The sequence below is a fragment of the Glossina fuscipes genome, unplaced genomic scaffold, assembly GCF_014805625.2.
Source record: "Glossina fuscipes isolate IAEA_lab_2018 unplaced genomic scaffold, Yale_Gfus_2 27, whole genome shotgun sequence".
NCBI classification, from domain to species: domain Eukaryota; kingdom Metazoa; phylum Arthropoda; class Insecta; order Diptera; family Glossinidae; genus Glossina; species Glossina fuscipes.
This window is the reverse complement of record NW_023998422.1, coordinates 10,431,599-10,448,197: the sequence shown is the minus strand read 5'-3', so window position 1 is coordinate 10,448,197 and position 16,599 is coordinate 10,431,599. Positions and strand designations below refer to the sequence as shown.

The following is a 16,599-nucleotide window of genomic DNA, read 5'->3' as shown; positions in this document are numbered from 1 at the left end:
TCTCTCTCTCTCTCTCTCTCTCTCTCTCTCTCTCTCTCTCTCTCTCTATCTATCTATCTATCTATCTATCTATCTATCCTAATGCTTTTTTACACGAAACCTTTTTGATTCAAACATAAATTAATTTAATATCTTTTCTCAATTTTGTATTTAATTCTTTTCCTTTCGTTTGCACTTCAAGCATATTTTTATTTTTTTTCATGTTTTTAAGCGATTGGTTTATTTGTTAATTAATTAATTAAATTATATTTTCCTATATTAACAACGAAAACGAAATATGTACTAAGTAAACGTAAGTAAAATGTTTATAACCTAGATGTTCAAAACCGTATAAAATTTTAGTGATTTTTGAAAGTAATTATCAAGCTCTTCTTCAGTATCCATTGCCATCAAAATGTTTATGCATTTAACAGCAGAAGCGTAATTTTTCATCAATACAACACCATAAGCAACTTGCTAAGTTGTCTTAGCTCATAGATTTCCGAACTATGGCGCCACCAAGTATAAGTATAATAACAGTCATCTTTATTCTTACTTATCTTTATATTTACTATCGCATTAACATCTTATACTAATCTTCTTCTTCTGTAAGTTGAAAAAACATTTAACAATCCCGATGTACCAACTTTGGCGCCTCGCGTAAGCCTATAGTCGGCCAGTGTATTTCTTTCTAATGTCGCAAGATGAAGAATGACATTTCTTCCGTTTAAATTGCATGAGAAAGGCCAAGGTTGAAATGGTTTAACAAAATACAGTAATGCCTTGTCTCTGCTGTTACTCAAAATCTCAACATCTAACCACTTCTCTAGAAAATAACAGATTTGCCACTATCGTTACGGGCTCACCCACTGAGATTAGAGGGTAAGTTCTGTCGTGTAAATTTTTGAAAGAACGAAATCGTATGTAGATGAGTTTTTAATAGTTCCATCTTTTCGATGTAGAGACATCAAATTAGAAAAACAAACTGATGCCAGTTTAATAGGACGTTTGCAGAAAGCGTAGACTACAAATAAGAATGCTATGAAATTGGTGAAGGCCGACCGTTATACACCCTACAGAACATCGTTTAATTAATAATACGCGAAAAAATTATAGATAATTTGTATCAATTAGTCGCAAGTTTCGCATTCGTCCGGTCCGATGCAGTGCCTTACCAGTAAAACCAGTGATATATAATTCCTCCAAGCTTTTCAATGCATTTGTAACCGCTCATTAGCTATGAGAACTGGGATCGCTTATACCTTTGAGCATTTTTAATTGCAAAATTTGGGAGCTTCTCTGCGCTTGATAACCTAAGTTTGCACAATTTATCCAATCAATCGGAATTACATTAGAATTAAAGTGATACCGTTCCGAGCGCTTAGAAAGCAGACACTTGCGAAATAATCGAAATAAATCCAATTTCAAGCATTTACGCAGTCTTCCTCCAAAGCTACTGTACCGTATGGCTTTCGTGAATTCCAGTTGAAGTATATTTACTATAAAAATGATTTGCGGAGATATACCCAACCTGCTTCGGAACTTTTACTGATCGACTCCAAATTTGCCTCGGTTTTACAAATTCATGAACGATATGTTCATTATTGTATGAATGGCAGAATGTTTACCACAGATAGTACGTAGTTGAGCAGGCGGACAAATGAACAGCCGGACAGGCGGACATGCTTAGATGTACTCCGAACATGAAACTGGCCAAGGGCTATGAAGTTTTTGAAGCTTGCTTCTGCGCGTTATAAAGTTATTGAAAAAAAATTTAAGTCTCATACAATGCAACATTAGGTAGGCGTGGTCACCGCTTTTTATTTATTGTTAATTACTAAAACAGAGCTCGTAGAATATATGTTTAAATTTTTGTAGATTTACCTGCTTGTAAGTAATAAGAAAAAACCGAGGCGCGCTCTTCGATCGCTTTGGTCCACTTTCAATATCGACCTGCATGTAAATACTTCTAATCTTTGAGACAAATTTGAAGCCGATATCTTCATTTTTGCGAATAAAAGAGTGTTACAGATATTACACAGATGGATATATGGATCCTATATCGATTCGCTTGCGGGTATTGGAAACGTTTCGACAAAACTTCGTTCATGGGTGTAAGAATTATTATATGGCTCGACTATAATGAAGCAAAATGCAGTGTAGATAAGAAGATAAGGCAGCCAAACTCATCCTGTGGTTATTCCTTCACTTGAAGGAAATGAAAAACAAATCTACCTGAAACGTCTAGTTTTAATTGAACTAATCCGCCTGAGTGGCCAAGAGTTGGCAAGAGTCTCGACTAGCAACTCAATGATCGTGGGTTCAAATCTAAAATGCGACAGAATTTTTAATAAAGGCAAAAGCCTTAGATGCTAGTGCTTCAAGAGTTTAGTCTTCTCTGTCTAAATTTATAATAATAATAATAATTATAATAATAATTGAACTAAACTTATTTTATTGTAAATCGATGTCTACTGTTGAGAGCAATAATCTCCAGTTTTTGATTGTCGAGATTGAATAATGTTTTACCGAAGGATAACACACGAGTGGCGGCCATTCTCAATGTTTATTTGCCTAAATAAAAGAATATGCAATAAAATTTAGGTTTCTATTAAAAATTGTGCGATCCTAAAGGTCTGAAAAGCGTAGAGATGCTTAAAAAAGATTTCAAACTAATAAAGATTATATTATTCTTTGTAGGTCTGTCTGTCTATACCGTATAAATTGTTTGTGATAATTTTAAAATAACCGTAATCGAGCTGTGGGGAATCGAAGGATTTAGTTTAAAATAAATATATTCTATACCCATCGCCAAAGGTTGACCGGTATATTCATTTTTTCAAAACGTTCGCAACGCCCAGAAGCAGACTTCAGAGGCTTCGAAAAGTATTTTTAATCAAAATTAAATTCTGAAATGATTTAAGCAGGTTCGTCCAACTATCTATCCATCCTTCTTATTGTCCGTCCATCTGTCTGTCCATCTGCGTAATGTCCGTGTTCACAAAAATTAAGTTATTGACTTCAAGTCTGGCAACAACACTGCTTGTCCTTTCACGCAAATTGCTATTGAAAATGGGGCAACTCGGTCGCAGGACATGCTTACGGTACCATGTGCAATGAGAACATTTCTGTTTTCCAAAAAATTTTTTTGCCCATCACTCAAAAACTACAATATAGTGACTGCAGGGGCTTTACAAAAATTGAAAAAATAGTCACGCCTACCCCATATTATTTGGTGTCAAATTTTCATTCATTCATTCATTTTTCGAAATGTTTACAAGCGTCAGAAGGAAGCATCAGAGAACCCATTAATCCTATAGATTCTTGACTTGGGCCAAACTTGGAACTCGCTTAACCAGGTCCCTCTGTTCGCTTGTCCATAGGTCCGTCTGGCCAACTGTATAATGTCTACGGTAAACATTTTCTCCTTCGCAAAAATCAAGATGTCTTATAAACTAGAGTAGATACACGTTATAAATAACAACAAAAAAATCAGCCACGCCCAACAAATATCATATAGTAATAAAGTGTAGTTCTTCTCTTCTTTTTTACTACCTTTTAGAATAACGATAATGAGTGTAAAATGTTCGATCACAATCGAATGTAATTAATTGTCTTACTTGTTTTATCACTATCAGTTTTACATACAAAACACGTGCTTTATAGATTTTCAAATGATTGTGAAAAATACGCAATTTCTCTAGTTGTACACATATGTAGATATGTGCGTATTTGAATTATATTGAATTTTACAAAGTCATTGCTACAAAGGCACAGATAAGCGATTACTTATTTGCTAGGGAAATCAACTTAAAACAATTTCATACAAATGAAATGCAAAATGTATTTGTGTACATCTAATGCATAAGCATTTTAAGGCATCTCTATCTAAGTATGATTAATATTCTTCAAATTGACTGCCTACGATTATTAAGTAAGATTGATACATAAACATAATTGATGGAAAACAATGCATAACCATATGAAGGCGAAAGATTTTTTTTTTTTTTTTTTTTTGCTAGAAAACAAGAGATGAATTTATAAAACAATTGTTTGTTTAATAGTTTTATACTGCAATCGGTATATTATGCGCACGTTCTAGAACACACCTTAAATTTGCTTGCGATATATGAAAAATATTCAGGTGCAAATCTCTGACGAATTAGTATAATCTTGTTATTCAGAAAATTAGGCACATATGTGTATGCGTGTATACGTGTGAATAAAGATATTTTTCTAAGCTTAATAAAATCGAAATGTTTGCAAAGTACATTCTAAGACTACGGCATCAAATTTTTTACAATTCAATCATAAGGCTTTTGAATTTTTCTATTCAATGGAAATGTGCAAAAATTACTGGGGTTGCAAAACCAGAACATTCACCCAAACACATAATAACATCATACAGTCCTATCAATCTCTTACAAATCATCAACAGATTTTTTGAAAAACTTTTTCTAAAAAGATTGCTTCCGAGCCTGGCGACTGTCAATACACTGCCTAACCAATCAATTTGGAATTCGGCGCAATCACGATTTAAGTAAGTAGAGACACTCTGGTAAGTAAACTATATTGCTCGTGGGTATTTGTCGACGTGAAACGGATCATTTTTGCCCGCACTATTAAGAAGCACGATGAAAATGCTGGAATCCCACAGGCAAGTATTTTAAGCTCAATATTGTATACGATTTTTACCTCAGACATGTCTGTTTCCAAGGATGTTACCATTGTTGCCACTAGTCCTACAGACGCCTCAAACATTATCCAAAGACAATTGCATACGACAGAGAAATGACCCGAATAGTGAAGTAAGAGTTACTGACAAATCGAATTTTTTTATTACATTTAGCCTAAGGAAGGAAGATTATCCTTTTTCTAAGTGAAATGGCCTCACAACAGTGTGATATATCTTGGTCTCCACATCGACAGAAGAATAATTTGGAACAATAACCACAGTTAAATATTTATTTATTTATTTATTATTTACACATGAAAGTCGGTTAAAATAAATTAACAGCCGAATACAACTGACTCTTAAAAGCAAGTCTTATACTAATTATTATTAAAAACTACAATAAAGTATACAAGGAGAAGTAAAGAAAAAATTAATAATAATTCATGTATAAATAAATAAGAAAGAAAAAAACCAAATGCACAAATAGCAGAGAGGCACACCCGCAACCAATACAGAACCAAGTTGCAAGTGAACCCCTAAGCCGAACATGCAAAAGCTTTGCAGTCGATAGCAGTAGCAACACCAGCTATTTTTCAAGTCATAGTGGGATGTTAAGAATGCAAGTTAGTTTAAATACGACATAGGCCAATCGCGGGTATTAAGCAAAATTGCTTTAAAGAGTCCGACATTGAGATTAAGTGGTAGACGTCATTCAGGTTTCCGCAAACAACTTTGAACAGATTAAACAGGTTATAATTATATTTACATTGACTAAGCCTAACGTAGATAGTGTGCCTAGAGAAGCGATTAGGAACATTAAAGGTGATCGCACCAAGTAATATGGGCGAATCGATAGTGTCGTTAATTAATTTAATTAGGAAGAAAGCATCAACAATAAATTTACGTTTCTCAAGTGACGGTAAGGATAACAGACGCAACGTATTTTCATAAGGAGGAAGAGACACAAGCGGGTCCCAAACCAAATTTGTAAGGGCAAACAGCAAGATTTGCTTTTGAACGAATTCAATTGAACCCACAAAACGTCTGTAGGAAGCAGACCACACAACAGAGGCATACTCAAATATTAATTTAACTAAGCACTTGTACAGCCTTTTTGAATTGAAAAGACTCTTAAGTGCATTGGATCATCTCATAATGCAATCTAGCGCGGGCCTAGCTTTACTAAAAGAGAGCTTAATGTGCAGATTAACAATCTGTGTAATCTGTGGTCGAGTAGAACCCTTACTACATCAATGAATGAATCTACGTTTTCCAACTTGTGTGAATCAATGAAGTGCTCAGTATTAAATGACTTTCTCCTTGACAATATATGAAAACAAAGAAAATGCGCTGGCTTTTAAGGCCAAAGTCCAAGCTTGATCTGAGGAGAAAATTTGTATTCTACAAAACTGCTCTAAAGCCGGTATAGATGTATGAGATCCAGCATATCCTAAGGTACAAATATTATAGAGATATCGATCTAAAACCATAAAACTAATCGAAAATGCTCCTTGGTTAGTGGACGATCACATCTTATACAACGACCTTGATATACTCCAAATTAATTAATTAAACGAATTAAGCCGGCGCCCTAATATTTTAACTGCAAACATATTAGATGATAGTTATGAAGTAAGAAGACTGAAAAGCCATTCTATATTAGACCTCCCCTTCACATAGACACATTACTGATATTCTAAACGCAAATTCAATGCCACAAGTGAAAAATTAAACAAATGCAAACATATATCGAAAAAACAATTATTTTAATAAGTTATTATGTAATTATGGTCGACTTTTAAATAGCCTACACTACTTCGCCTAATACACGGATGCAGAAATAGCTAAGTTTAATACATTGCAGAACGAAGACGGTAAGGTTTCAATATTCACAGCAGAGAAATCGAGCATAATGTGTAAAAAATGAGATTTAGGCACTAAAATATTGGTTTTATTAAAATCATAATATTTATTACATAAAGTTGGATTTGGCACGTTAGAGTAGTTCAACGGCCTACCACGCCTGCAAAAAAAAGGAAATACAAATTGCGGGATGATACGGATTCTCAGGTGAACTAAAGGGTGGACAGCGATTTACAATCATCTCCGTGAAATTGGCAAGGCAAAGATCTAGCAGTCTGCCACTACAATTAAGAATAAGGTTGTATTGAAGTAAATTACGATCAAATAATTCATTGAAAAACAGGATAACTCTATCAGATGTTGATGGGGGCACCGCACAGTCACAATTATCGATGTAACACCAAGAGACTGTTGGCAAGTTGAAGTACCCTAACGCTATGACTATATCAGTAGCTTTAGACTTTTCAGCAACGTCACAAACGAAGACAGCATGTTTTCCATAAATAGAGGTACTACTTTTCATGAGAACACTTCACGGTGGGTTCCAGAAAATAAGCCCACGTAGTCCTAATTTGTCACAATTTATTTTTCTGTTGAATAAATGTTATTGACTAACATAACATTTCTTGCTTATGAAGCTCTGTGTATGAGCGATTATATAAGAAGGGGTGCAAAAAATTGACACATCCGGTCCAAATTTTACATTAATTTAGTACACCAACCATTTGTATCATAGTACCTGGAGAAGTGCAAAATTTTTCTTAAAATTATTTTTTGAACGCAAAGCGCAAATTGAAAGGATAGATACACATGTAGGGAGAGGCAAACTTAACTCAACTCAGAATGTGATTCTGGATGGGTCGGTCAAAGCACCAGCGTGGCTTGGGCTGCGTATTATACAAGATCACTCAAAGTTATATAGACTGACGTTATAGTCAAAATAGTAGGCGTCCACGTTAGTTAGGTTGCCCAAAGCAAGATTGATGCAGTTCTCACAAGATTACCGGGAGAATCCTCTCTTAATTGACTCTGGATAGGGCTCCCTGGGAATTGGCGTTAGATATCCCTCGACGCTGATCAGAGTTGAGAAAAAATTGTCACTTCTTTCTCATTCTGGTAGCTCGAGAATAATCAGACCTCCTTCTATGGCACTATTAGCCTACTTCTTATTTATCGCCGGTTAATGCTAAACTAATTAATCCGTTGTGCCATCGGGCAACGAGAGAATAATCTATTCGTGACATGTACGCACGGTAACCCTTAACGTCTTTTTCGGTCTGCTGCTAGAACTTTAACGATTATCAAACTTGAGATAAAAAGCTGAAAACGGCTTATCTTCTCTTAGTTAATGAAGGCACATGAAGTTTGAGAACGAGCTTGACTTCTAGTACAGACAGTAAGTTTTAATTTCCGTTATGAGAATTTCACTATAAATATTTACAAAATCTTTCTAAAATTTAAACGCAATAATCGATGCCTGCAAAGTGTTCACCAAACGCAAAAGGGCTGAACGTATTTACCAAAGATTCTGCACTTGATATGTACATTTTTCGGACGTGTGAAGATATGTCCATACCATGATATGTTCCTACCTAACAAACCCATTTAAAATTATTATTTATTCGTAGGACGTAGGGAGAGTTAGAGTTTCATTATAAGAAACAGGAAACTGCTCTGCTATATTTTTTTTTTCCGAGGAGGAGAAGGAAGGCGTAACATTTGTAGCCCATGAATGTTTAAATAAATTTGACTGTTTAAATAATTTTCCCTTTTTCCGCTGTTTTAATTGTGTCAATGTATTCGCCGCTGTCCACTGACGTCTTTGATTAATACTACAAGAAAAGAAAATACTGACCATACCCCAACGTCGCAGAGGTTCCCTTGCACGGATATGTTGCAATTAATGACAAACCTGTAAGTTTAAGCGTACTAACAATACCTTCTTTAATGCAATTACTATCTGTATTGAACACAAATAGCCAGACCTTAGGCTTCCCTCAGCACAAAAATCGTCATCTGCAGTGTGCTCTAGAAAGAATCAATACGCATGGAAATCCTTATTAGGGTAGAATTCAAAAAATAGGCAGAGATCTTCCTTTTTTGCTTGGGGAGCAAGAGAAAGGGGATGTTAAAATAGCATTTTCAGTCAAATCGTACGGTAGTCATTATTCCTCCTTTTGGATCTTTTCCTTCGCAAGTACACATCTAAAAACGGTTGATTCATCAACTGGTAAACTGTTTGAAAGTTCTTTGTAAATTTGAGTTCATTGGCTTTTCGTCCTGTAAACCTTACAATGGATTCATTGTCTTCGAGATTTTTGGTCCTCCATTTGTCATTGATATCAAATTCCCCATTTTTAAACCGTTTAAACCAAAAACGACGATTGCCATATAATAGAGCAGCATGACGATAAGCTTGTAATACTGTTTGATAGGCGTCAGATCTCTTCAAATTAAACAACAAACGTAATGTATTTCGAAAATGCAATTTTGAACGTTCCACGATTAGCGTCTGTATACACTGTATAACTCAATATTAAATAGAAAACTTTTCTTGTATGAAGAGAAAGGTCAAAATCATCGAATTTAAGTTACAATATTTTATCATTTTTATCAATAGATGATCGAAATACATACAATTACCCTATACCCTACTACCACAAGTGGCGTAGGGTGTAAAAATGTTCGCCGGAATAAAAACACTTGAACATTGATTACATTGTGATACAAATTTTTAACAAAAAGCAAGCAAAACTAAATAAGAAAATATTCTTCTTCGTAAACTTTATGAAGAGCAATAACTCGAAACTTTTTGATTCTTATAAAATATTTATGAATAAAAATGTTAAGGTAAAAGGAGTGTTCGTTCCAACGAATACATATAATCAAAAGTTCTAATGAAATTGCACATTAACTTTGCTTAATATAAGAATAGGTTACAACCAAATGCTGAACTTAAAACATTTTTTAAATTTAAATATTTCTCATTTATAACAATTAATGAGTGAATAAATAGTTGAAAGGGTGATGAACAACATCTTCCTGCCACCATGTAAATGCTCGTATATCTAATATTAAAGAACAAATATTTATATATATATATATATTATGAAAAAATGAACAACATGAAATACATTCAATAAAAAGAAATATTTTCTAAATATTTTTAAAATTTTTAAATGTTGATTACATCGAAACGAAAACAATTGTTTCATTTTAAATAAAAATATTTACAATCTTTTAAAAAAAATTTGTTTTCTTCAATTTTTTTACCTCTTCACTCAGGTTGCCGAGCAGTTTACTGTAATTATTTCAAAATTTTCTTAAAAAATTTCTTCAACATAATATAATAAAACAAACGACATTCCTAATAAAACAAGTGAAAACACTATAATAGGACGCACCCATCCATTAAATACCTTACACTATTCTGTTTAATATAATTATTCATATAACAACATTTCAAAACGACGTTGCCCGGTCCGACCCATTTTCAAAATTGCATCAAAATATTTGAAATATTACGTTCTGAAGATTGAATAAAAGAAAGCAAGACAGACAGACGAACGAACAGACGGAGAGACAAACTTGGATCGATTCAGATTGTAATGATAATGATTCTGAATCGATCGGTATAACAAAAAGTGGAGCTATTTAAAGTCCTTCCCCACACAAACTTGATATACACTTCTATCATCGACATACTAAAATTCATCTTACAAAATATCTCAAGGCATTTGTAAACATTTTAAAACAGTTGATCAGTTTTTCTTGAGTTTATAAAGGATCAGCTGTATATAAGTAGCGATTTGAAGCAATTCAAGTTTGGCTTAGATTAAAATCAGAAAAATACTTCGTGTACTTAAGGTATTAGAAATTTTTTTTTTTTTACACTCAATGTGCAATCAGATCATATATTTGATGTATAATGACGTCAAGTCCAAATCTGACTAAGACTCACAGTAAAAGGTTGTGCTGGCTTAAAAGCAGTCAGTGGGATACCCTCGCAATACAGTAAATTGCTCGCCAACCTAACGCGAAAAAACAAAAAAAAAAAAAGAAAAACAAAAAGAGAAAAAATTGGTTTTTCGGAATTTTGATATGAAATATGCAGACGTAATAATTGCCTCTTTTTTCCATGCCTTAAAAAATCTTATTGAAATTAGGGTCACTGGTAGTCGCCACACCGGCATTGACAACAGTTTCTCTCATTTTAGAAAATAAAGTTGAATTACGAACATTTAGTATACCGCTGCCTAAAATACTGTCACTAGCGTTCAGTTTCAGCAGCGGTGGTCTCCTTTTCATGGTCAATCCTTCATTACTATCTGTCTTAACCATACCGTTTTGATTTTTTGGACCCATCATGAAATATGTGGTACGAGACTTTTCTTTAGTTTCATTTTTCTCGGGGTTTTTTGATTTCTTCTCAAACTTTTCATCTACATTGGTTCCATTATTAACTACGTCATCGTTGACTTTAACCTTAACGCTATCGTAGCGAGAACGTCGTAACTTTTCGGGGATCATATGGGACTTTATTTCCAATTCTGTTGTGTTTATTACTTCACAATCGATTTGCATGAGCACTACGTCACCGTTTAAGGAGGGATCGCCAGCCGGTAACATCAAAGACATTTTTGGGCGTGATGTTTTATTGTAAGCCGAAGCCGGTAATAAAATATGATCCATATTGAAGGACAATACATAAAAGGTATCGTCTTGCCGCTTAATGCCTTTAAATAAACGCAAATATTCCTCACTAATGCGTGGCTTAAACAGCTCTAAAGAATTGAAACCGGATGGTAAGTTCGCTAACTTTGCTTTTTTATTGCTTGGTATTGCCGTATTATCCATAAATATTTTACGTTTTTGTGGTTTGTTGCCTACGGGATCTTGCAACGGTAGATCGAGATTGACATAATTCCTAGTCAACTTAAAATGAGACACATTGTCCAAATTACGGCCTGAACTCAAGTTCAAATAGTCATTGCCGCCAATCCATTTATGCAAATTTCGAGCCAAACGCATATTCTCTTGTATGTAATTCGTTGTGTTGCTTGAAGCTGACGACGCACATTTCTCAGATTTTTTTAACAACGGATCATCTTGAGGCGCTGTGCCGTTCAGTTTGTCACCTGTGGTCCGATTGATGGGTCGCAAAAAATGCAACGGCGGCGGTGCCATTTTGGTGAATTCAATTTCACGTTTGCTGCGGTTATTTTGCTCGTGAAACTCCTGCTCAGTGGGCACCCATAATAAGCGTCGTCCGCCAGATGGCAATAATTGTTGTTCTTCGCCCGTTGCCGCAATTGATTCTAAAGCACTATTTTCGAGACCCGCCTTATTTAAGTAATGTTGAAAGTTGCCAACATTCAACGTCACCATGAAAGCCATCGCAAACAAAATGGCTACATTTTTCTTAACCGTTGTCGCTGACATACGTTGCTTGAAATTTCGATTAATATTAGGCGGTGCATTAGGCGGTTTCGGTGCTATCTTAATATGATTCGTTGAACCTCTGAATGGCTGCTCGGGTTGCGTTTGTTTATTGACTTTATTGTTTAGCAGAAAAGCTGAGTCAATAGCACTTAATACAGTTGCTTTGGCTTCGGTATTGATTTGTAAAGAATTCAATATAAATTCGCTAACGTTGGCATTTTTACATTGGCACGTCTGAGCAAAAGCAATTAATTGAGAACGCAATGAAGAGTTTTCCTGCAAACATATATTGAAATAGCAAATTAATGAAATTTAACAAGATAATCAGACTTTTAATTACCCCCTTTAATGTGTAATTCTCCTTTTCCAAACCTTTAATACGATTTTCTAAACGTTCCATATACTCTTTCTTCTTACGACGTGACAACGAGGCCGATTCACGATTTTTCAACATACGTTGTTGTTTCTTAAACAATTTCTCATCTATAAGATCTTTATATGCATCGAAATTTCCATTTCCCCCTTTCAGTTGAGCGCCGCCAGAGAAACGATTGCCGTTAGCCATAAGGTTTGCTCGAGCTTGAGCGTTCAAGGTCTGTTTAATCGCATGTGCGCCGCTGGCCTTAACAATGTTTGCTTTAAATTGATTATGAATTGGCGGAGAAGTTGTCGCTGTGATATTTCCGGTGGTATTGTTAAAAATTTTATTTGCCGGTATTATTTTACCGTTAGTAGTTTTCAATACAACTTTGGGCATTTGCCCATTGGTGGCGCTGAATTTTTTATTGGCCCCGTTATTAATATTATTATTATTACTATTATTACTATTCATTTTTTGCATTAACACTTTAAAATCATTCGAAGATAAATAAATTGTTTTTGGTTTTGGATTAGATGGAGGATTCAATTTAGGTGATGGTGTTGTGGTGTGTATGACTTTTGACGCGGGTATGGCTGCAGATGTAGACCTAATTTCATCAGCTTTTACATTGGTACAAGGTTTAACCGACTCCACCGGAACAGATGATTTACGTAAAGGTACCACCATCGTATTTATCGTTTTTACGGGTATTGCAACATTTATCAACGCGGAAGGTGTAGTCGCTAATTTGTTATCTTTTATTATTTCTGTTTTAAATTCCTTAGCGTCTTCCTTGTGGAAACCTGCAAAATTATTTTCCACCTTTTGTTCGGGACGAATAGCAGCAGCAGTTTCCTTCAAATTTAATAATGGTTTCGTTACAAGCTCAAACTCTTCGCCAGTTTCATGTTTTATTTGTTGAATATTTTCATGTGCTGAAGTCATTGAAACATCACTTTGTATGCCACTGGTTGAGCTACCACTAGAACTGGCGTAACTTCCTGTAGGTGACGGTGTATGTCTTCTTTGACTTTCGCTTGTATTAATGCGTATTAAATCATCCATTTTTATATCATCATCGTTTAAAAAATTAAAGAAATCATCAGCATTAAAATGCTCACCGTCCATAGACGAAGTAGATGATGTACGCGCAGAGATTTCATGAGATGATATTGAATCTGATAAATGTGTGCTGGCTGGTGAAGGAAATGCGTTAAAATTAAAATGAAATTCATCCCGCATATGGGGCTGTAGGCTACAGTTGCTTATATCTAAGCTACTACATGATGTTGCTGCTGTAATTGGCGGCTCAAATGGCGTAGAGCTTAGATCGAAATCACTAACCGCAGTCAGATCAAGCGAAGCATCTAAATTTGTACCAGTAGAACGTAGGATTTCGTCTAAATCTTCCAACGAGTATTCCGAAGCTGGCGCGATAAACGATGACATATTATCTAGAAGAAATTAAAGAAATTTTAATTATTTATTGTCTACTACTCGCAAAGCAATTAAAACATTGTCATGAGCCAGAATCCACCCAAGATAGCGATCTGCACCATGAACACATGTATACAAGGCACAGAGAGATACACACACCAAGCTTACCAGACTACCAGCAAATTTAATTAGTTTAGTAATTTGAATATATTTGCACATTTCACTTAGGATCTTTATTATTTCTGTTTGAAAGACATCTTTGAGGGTTCACAAGTTGAAAGTCCGTCATCCTTGACAATTGTTCATAAATTTACTGAATATAGTAGGAACTTTGGTAAACTTTATCTCTATATAGAGATAAAATGGATAAAATTATATAGCTTTTCTCATCCAAAAGTTTAAGTAAACCCCAATGCTTGCGCCCTTTTCTTGTTTGAGCCCTAACGTTCGCAAAATTTTGCCTATATATCATTCGTAGATATTTATAGGCATTGGAATGTATCGCGATTATCCGTTTTCCAAAGAAATGCTAAGCGCATTGAAATATGTTTCACTTCATAACGATGCACTTTATGTAAAGTGACGTCCAAAACTAATAGTACCTCTTCTACGGACTCTGTGCCTTTTATCCGTGAATAGTGCAGAAGAAGTGATTTTATGAATTAGTCAATTAAATTCCTTCCTTGATAAATATTGACGCCATTGTTTAATTGCTAACCAATTTTTTACATCCACACCGAATAAAAGGAATAATGTACCGTACCGATCGTTTTTTTCTCCGTGTATAAGTAAAATGTATTAAAAATTTGTTCATTTGTTGAAACAAATTATTTGGCATTTCTAATAAGCTGATTCGACAAAGCAGTCCACTGCGGCCCACTATTAAATAGTCTTCACCACTTCGTTTAATACCGTTATTCATATCACAATTTTTCAAAAAAAGAAAAATTGTTCCGATACGAAGCATTTAACAAAAAATCAAGTGAGACAAACCTACAGACAAAGTTTACATGCAGAAAGTGATTCTAAACAGATCGGTATAATATAAAAGGGATGTATCTCAACTCTTTCTGAGCATTGTGTTCATCCGTACACACTTGATATACCTTTGTACCACAAGCGCGTAGTGTATAGGAAGTCACCATAACACAAATACGACTCTCCTACTTGTTTCTCGGTAAGCCAAGTGGACGGCTCCAGGCCATTTTCAAATTTCAATTAAATACTTAAACTGAACGCACGTGTGTTAATTCGTTCTTCTCATCGAGATAATTTCATTAAAAGAACAATAGAGGGGGAGCGAAGAAAAAGAACTCACGACTTATTTTAAATGTCTGGCACGTCAAAAGTAATATAAAACTTAGTATACCCATAGCCCAGCGATTATGAACATTAAAAGAAAAAAAAAAAAAGCTATAAAAATTATTACGCAAAACTTTTTTTAACAAAATTTTCAAAATAGTTTAAACTGATTAAGTAATAAACTAGTAATGAAATATAGATAAGAGAGCGGCAAAAATAAAAATGCAATCGAACAAGAGATACGCGAATTCAACATGATATTATGATATCCAACAAGTAATATGTAGCAAATGTTTAAGGTTAAAGATGTTAAATTCCGTATGTGATTGGCTTTCTCTTTGAAGCTATACCATCGAAATAAAATCTTTGTTCGATGAGCCCGCCATAAAATAATTATTTGGAGACCACCACCGCTTTATCGCTTTCTTTTTTTTCAAAATATACTCCTATCCGAATTTCAATTTCTTGAATTAGCCTAACATGGAGTCTCCAACGGTTCAGCCAATGAAAGTACAAGGGAGATTGGTTCGTATTATAGTTGGAAACTTTCTCCGAAATATTTCTGAGATTAATCATTACAAGAAAGACAATAAGTCATTTTGAATCTCATGAATTTTTAATTGAATCAACTTATATTTCGCTAAACTGTCGTTAAAATTGACGCTTTTAGAACTAGCCGGGTACAAAGCGATTAAAAGGTTCCTAAAATCTTTCATCTACCATTGCTTAAGCCCACGCGATCAAACCCACATGACCTTCTACCAAAAGGGAGATAAGTTCGTATTATATTTAAGAAGTCCCTTCAAAATGCTTCCATTTCAAGAACGACAACGGCAGTTCTAGATCTCATGGATTTTTATTAAATGTTATTGAATTCGGCGCCCTTACAGAGAAATTACAAGCAAAAGTGACGGAAGAGAAAGCGATTAAAAGTTTCCTAAAACCATATAAACATGTTGCCGCGCGTTAAATGCGAAAGTCCACTTAATGAATGTACGACAAATTGAATTCTACAACTTTTATGATTTTGGTCACTTCAAAATTTTACTTAATCTTGGATCTGGAATCTTGGAGTAATCTGACTGATTGTAATCTCTTTATAAATAACATAAACAACAAGTTTCTATTTAATTGAAATACTTTCATGCGCAAAGAAAGTTTTAATTTTAACTAAAAAATTAGGGGCGTTTTTCTAATTAGAATTCTCTCCTTCTCAAGCAAGCAGATGTGCCGTCAAAAATATATAAAATTTTGCTATAGTTAGTTGATTACTCAAAAAAACAAACACGCGAGCACATTTTCTTCATAAAGCACTTACCGTAAAAATTTTCATTGTCCACATCCATATTTATTTAAATTCCTTTGAGTTATTTGTTACTTTTATTCAATCATTGAATTATACAGAAATTCTTGCATTTTATTATTTTACTTTTCAAGTAAATATGATAATTAATAATAAACTAATTAAGATTTACTTCTTAATCCCCGAAAAAAAAGTTGTCGACGAGGCATAACTATAACAATGTTGTTAACGCGTTTG

At 34.4% G+C, this 16,599-nt stretch overlaps 1 protein-coding gene across 2 annotated transcripts; it reads right to left on the bottom strand.

Moving 5' to 3' along the window:
- Window positions 1–10,089: 10,089 nt before the first annotated feature.
- Window positions 10,090–16,599, bottom strand: LOC119635912 (protein PF14_0175). Of its 2 annotated transcripts, XM_038030946.1 has the most exons (4): window positions 16,378–16,599; window positions 12,300–13,774; window positions 10,645–12,235; window positions 10,091–10,548 (listed from the first exon to the last, which is right to left on the bottom strand). In XM_038030946.1, the coding sequence occupies exons 1-3, from the start codon at window positions 16,403–16,405 to the stop codon at window positions 10,661–10,663; spliced, it is 3,078 nt and encodes a 1,025-aa protein (XP_037886874.1). In that variant the 5' UTR covers window positions 16,406–16,599; the 3' UTR covers window positions 10,091–10,548; window positions 10,645–10,660. The 2 variants fall into 2 exon arrangements, with proteins under 2 accessions (XP_037886873.1, XP_037886874.1); XM_038030945.1 differs by having other exon boundaries at window positions 10,090–12,235.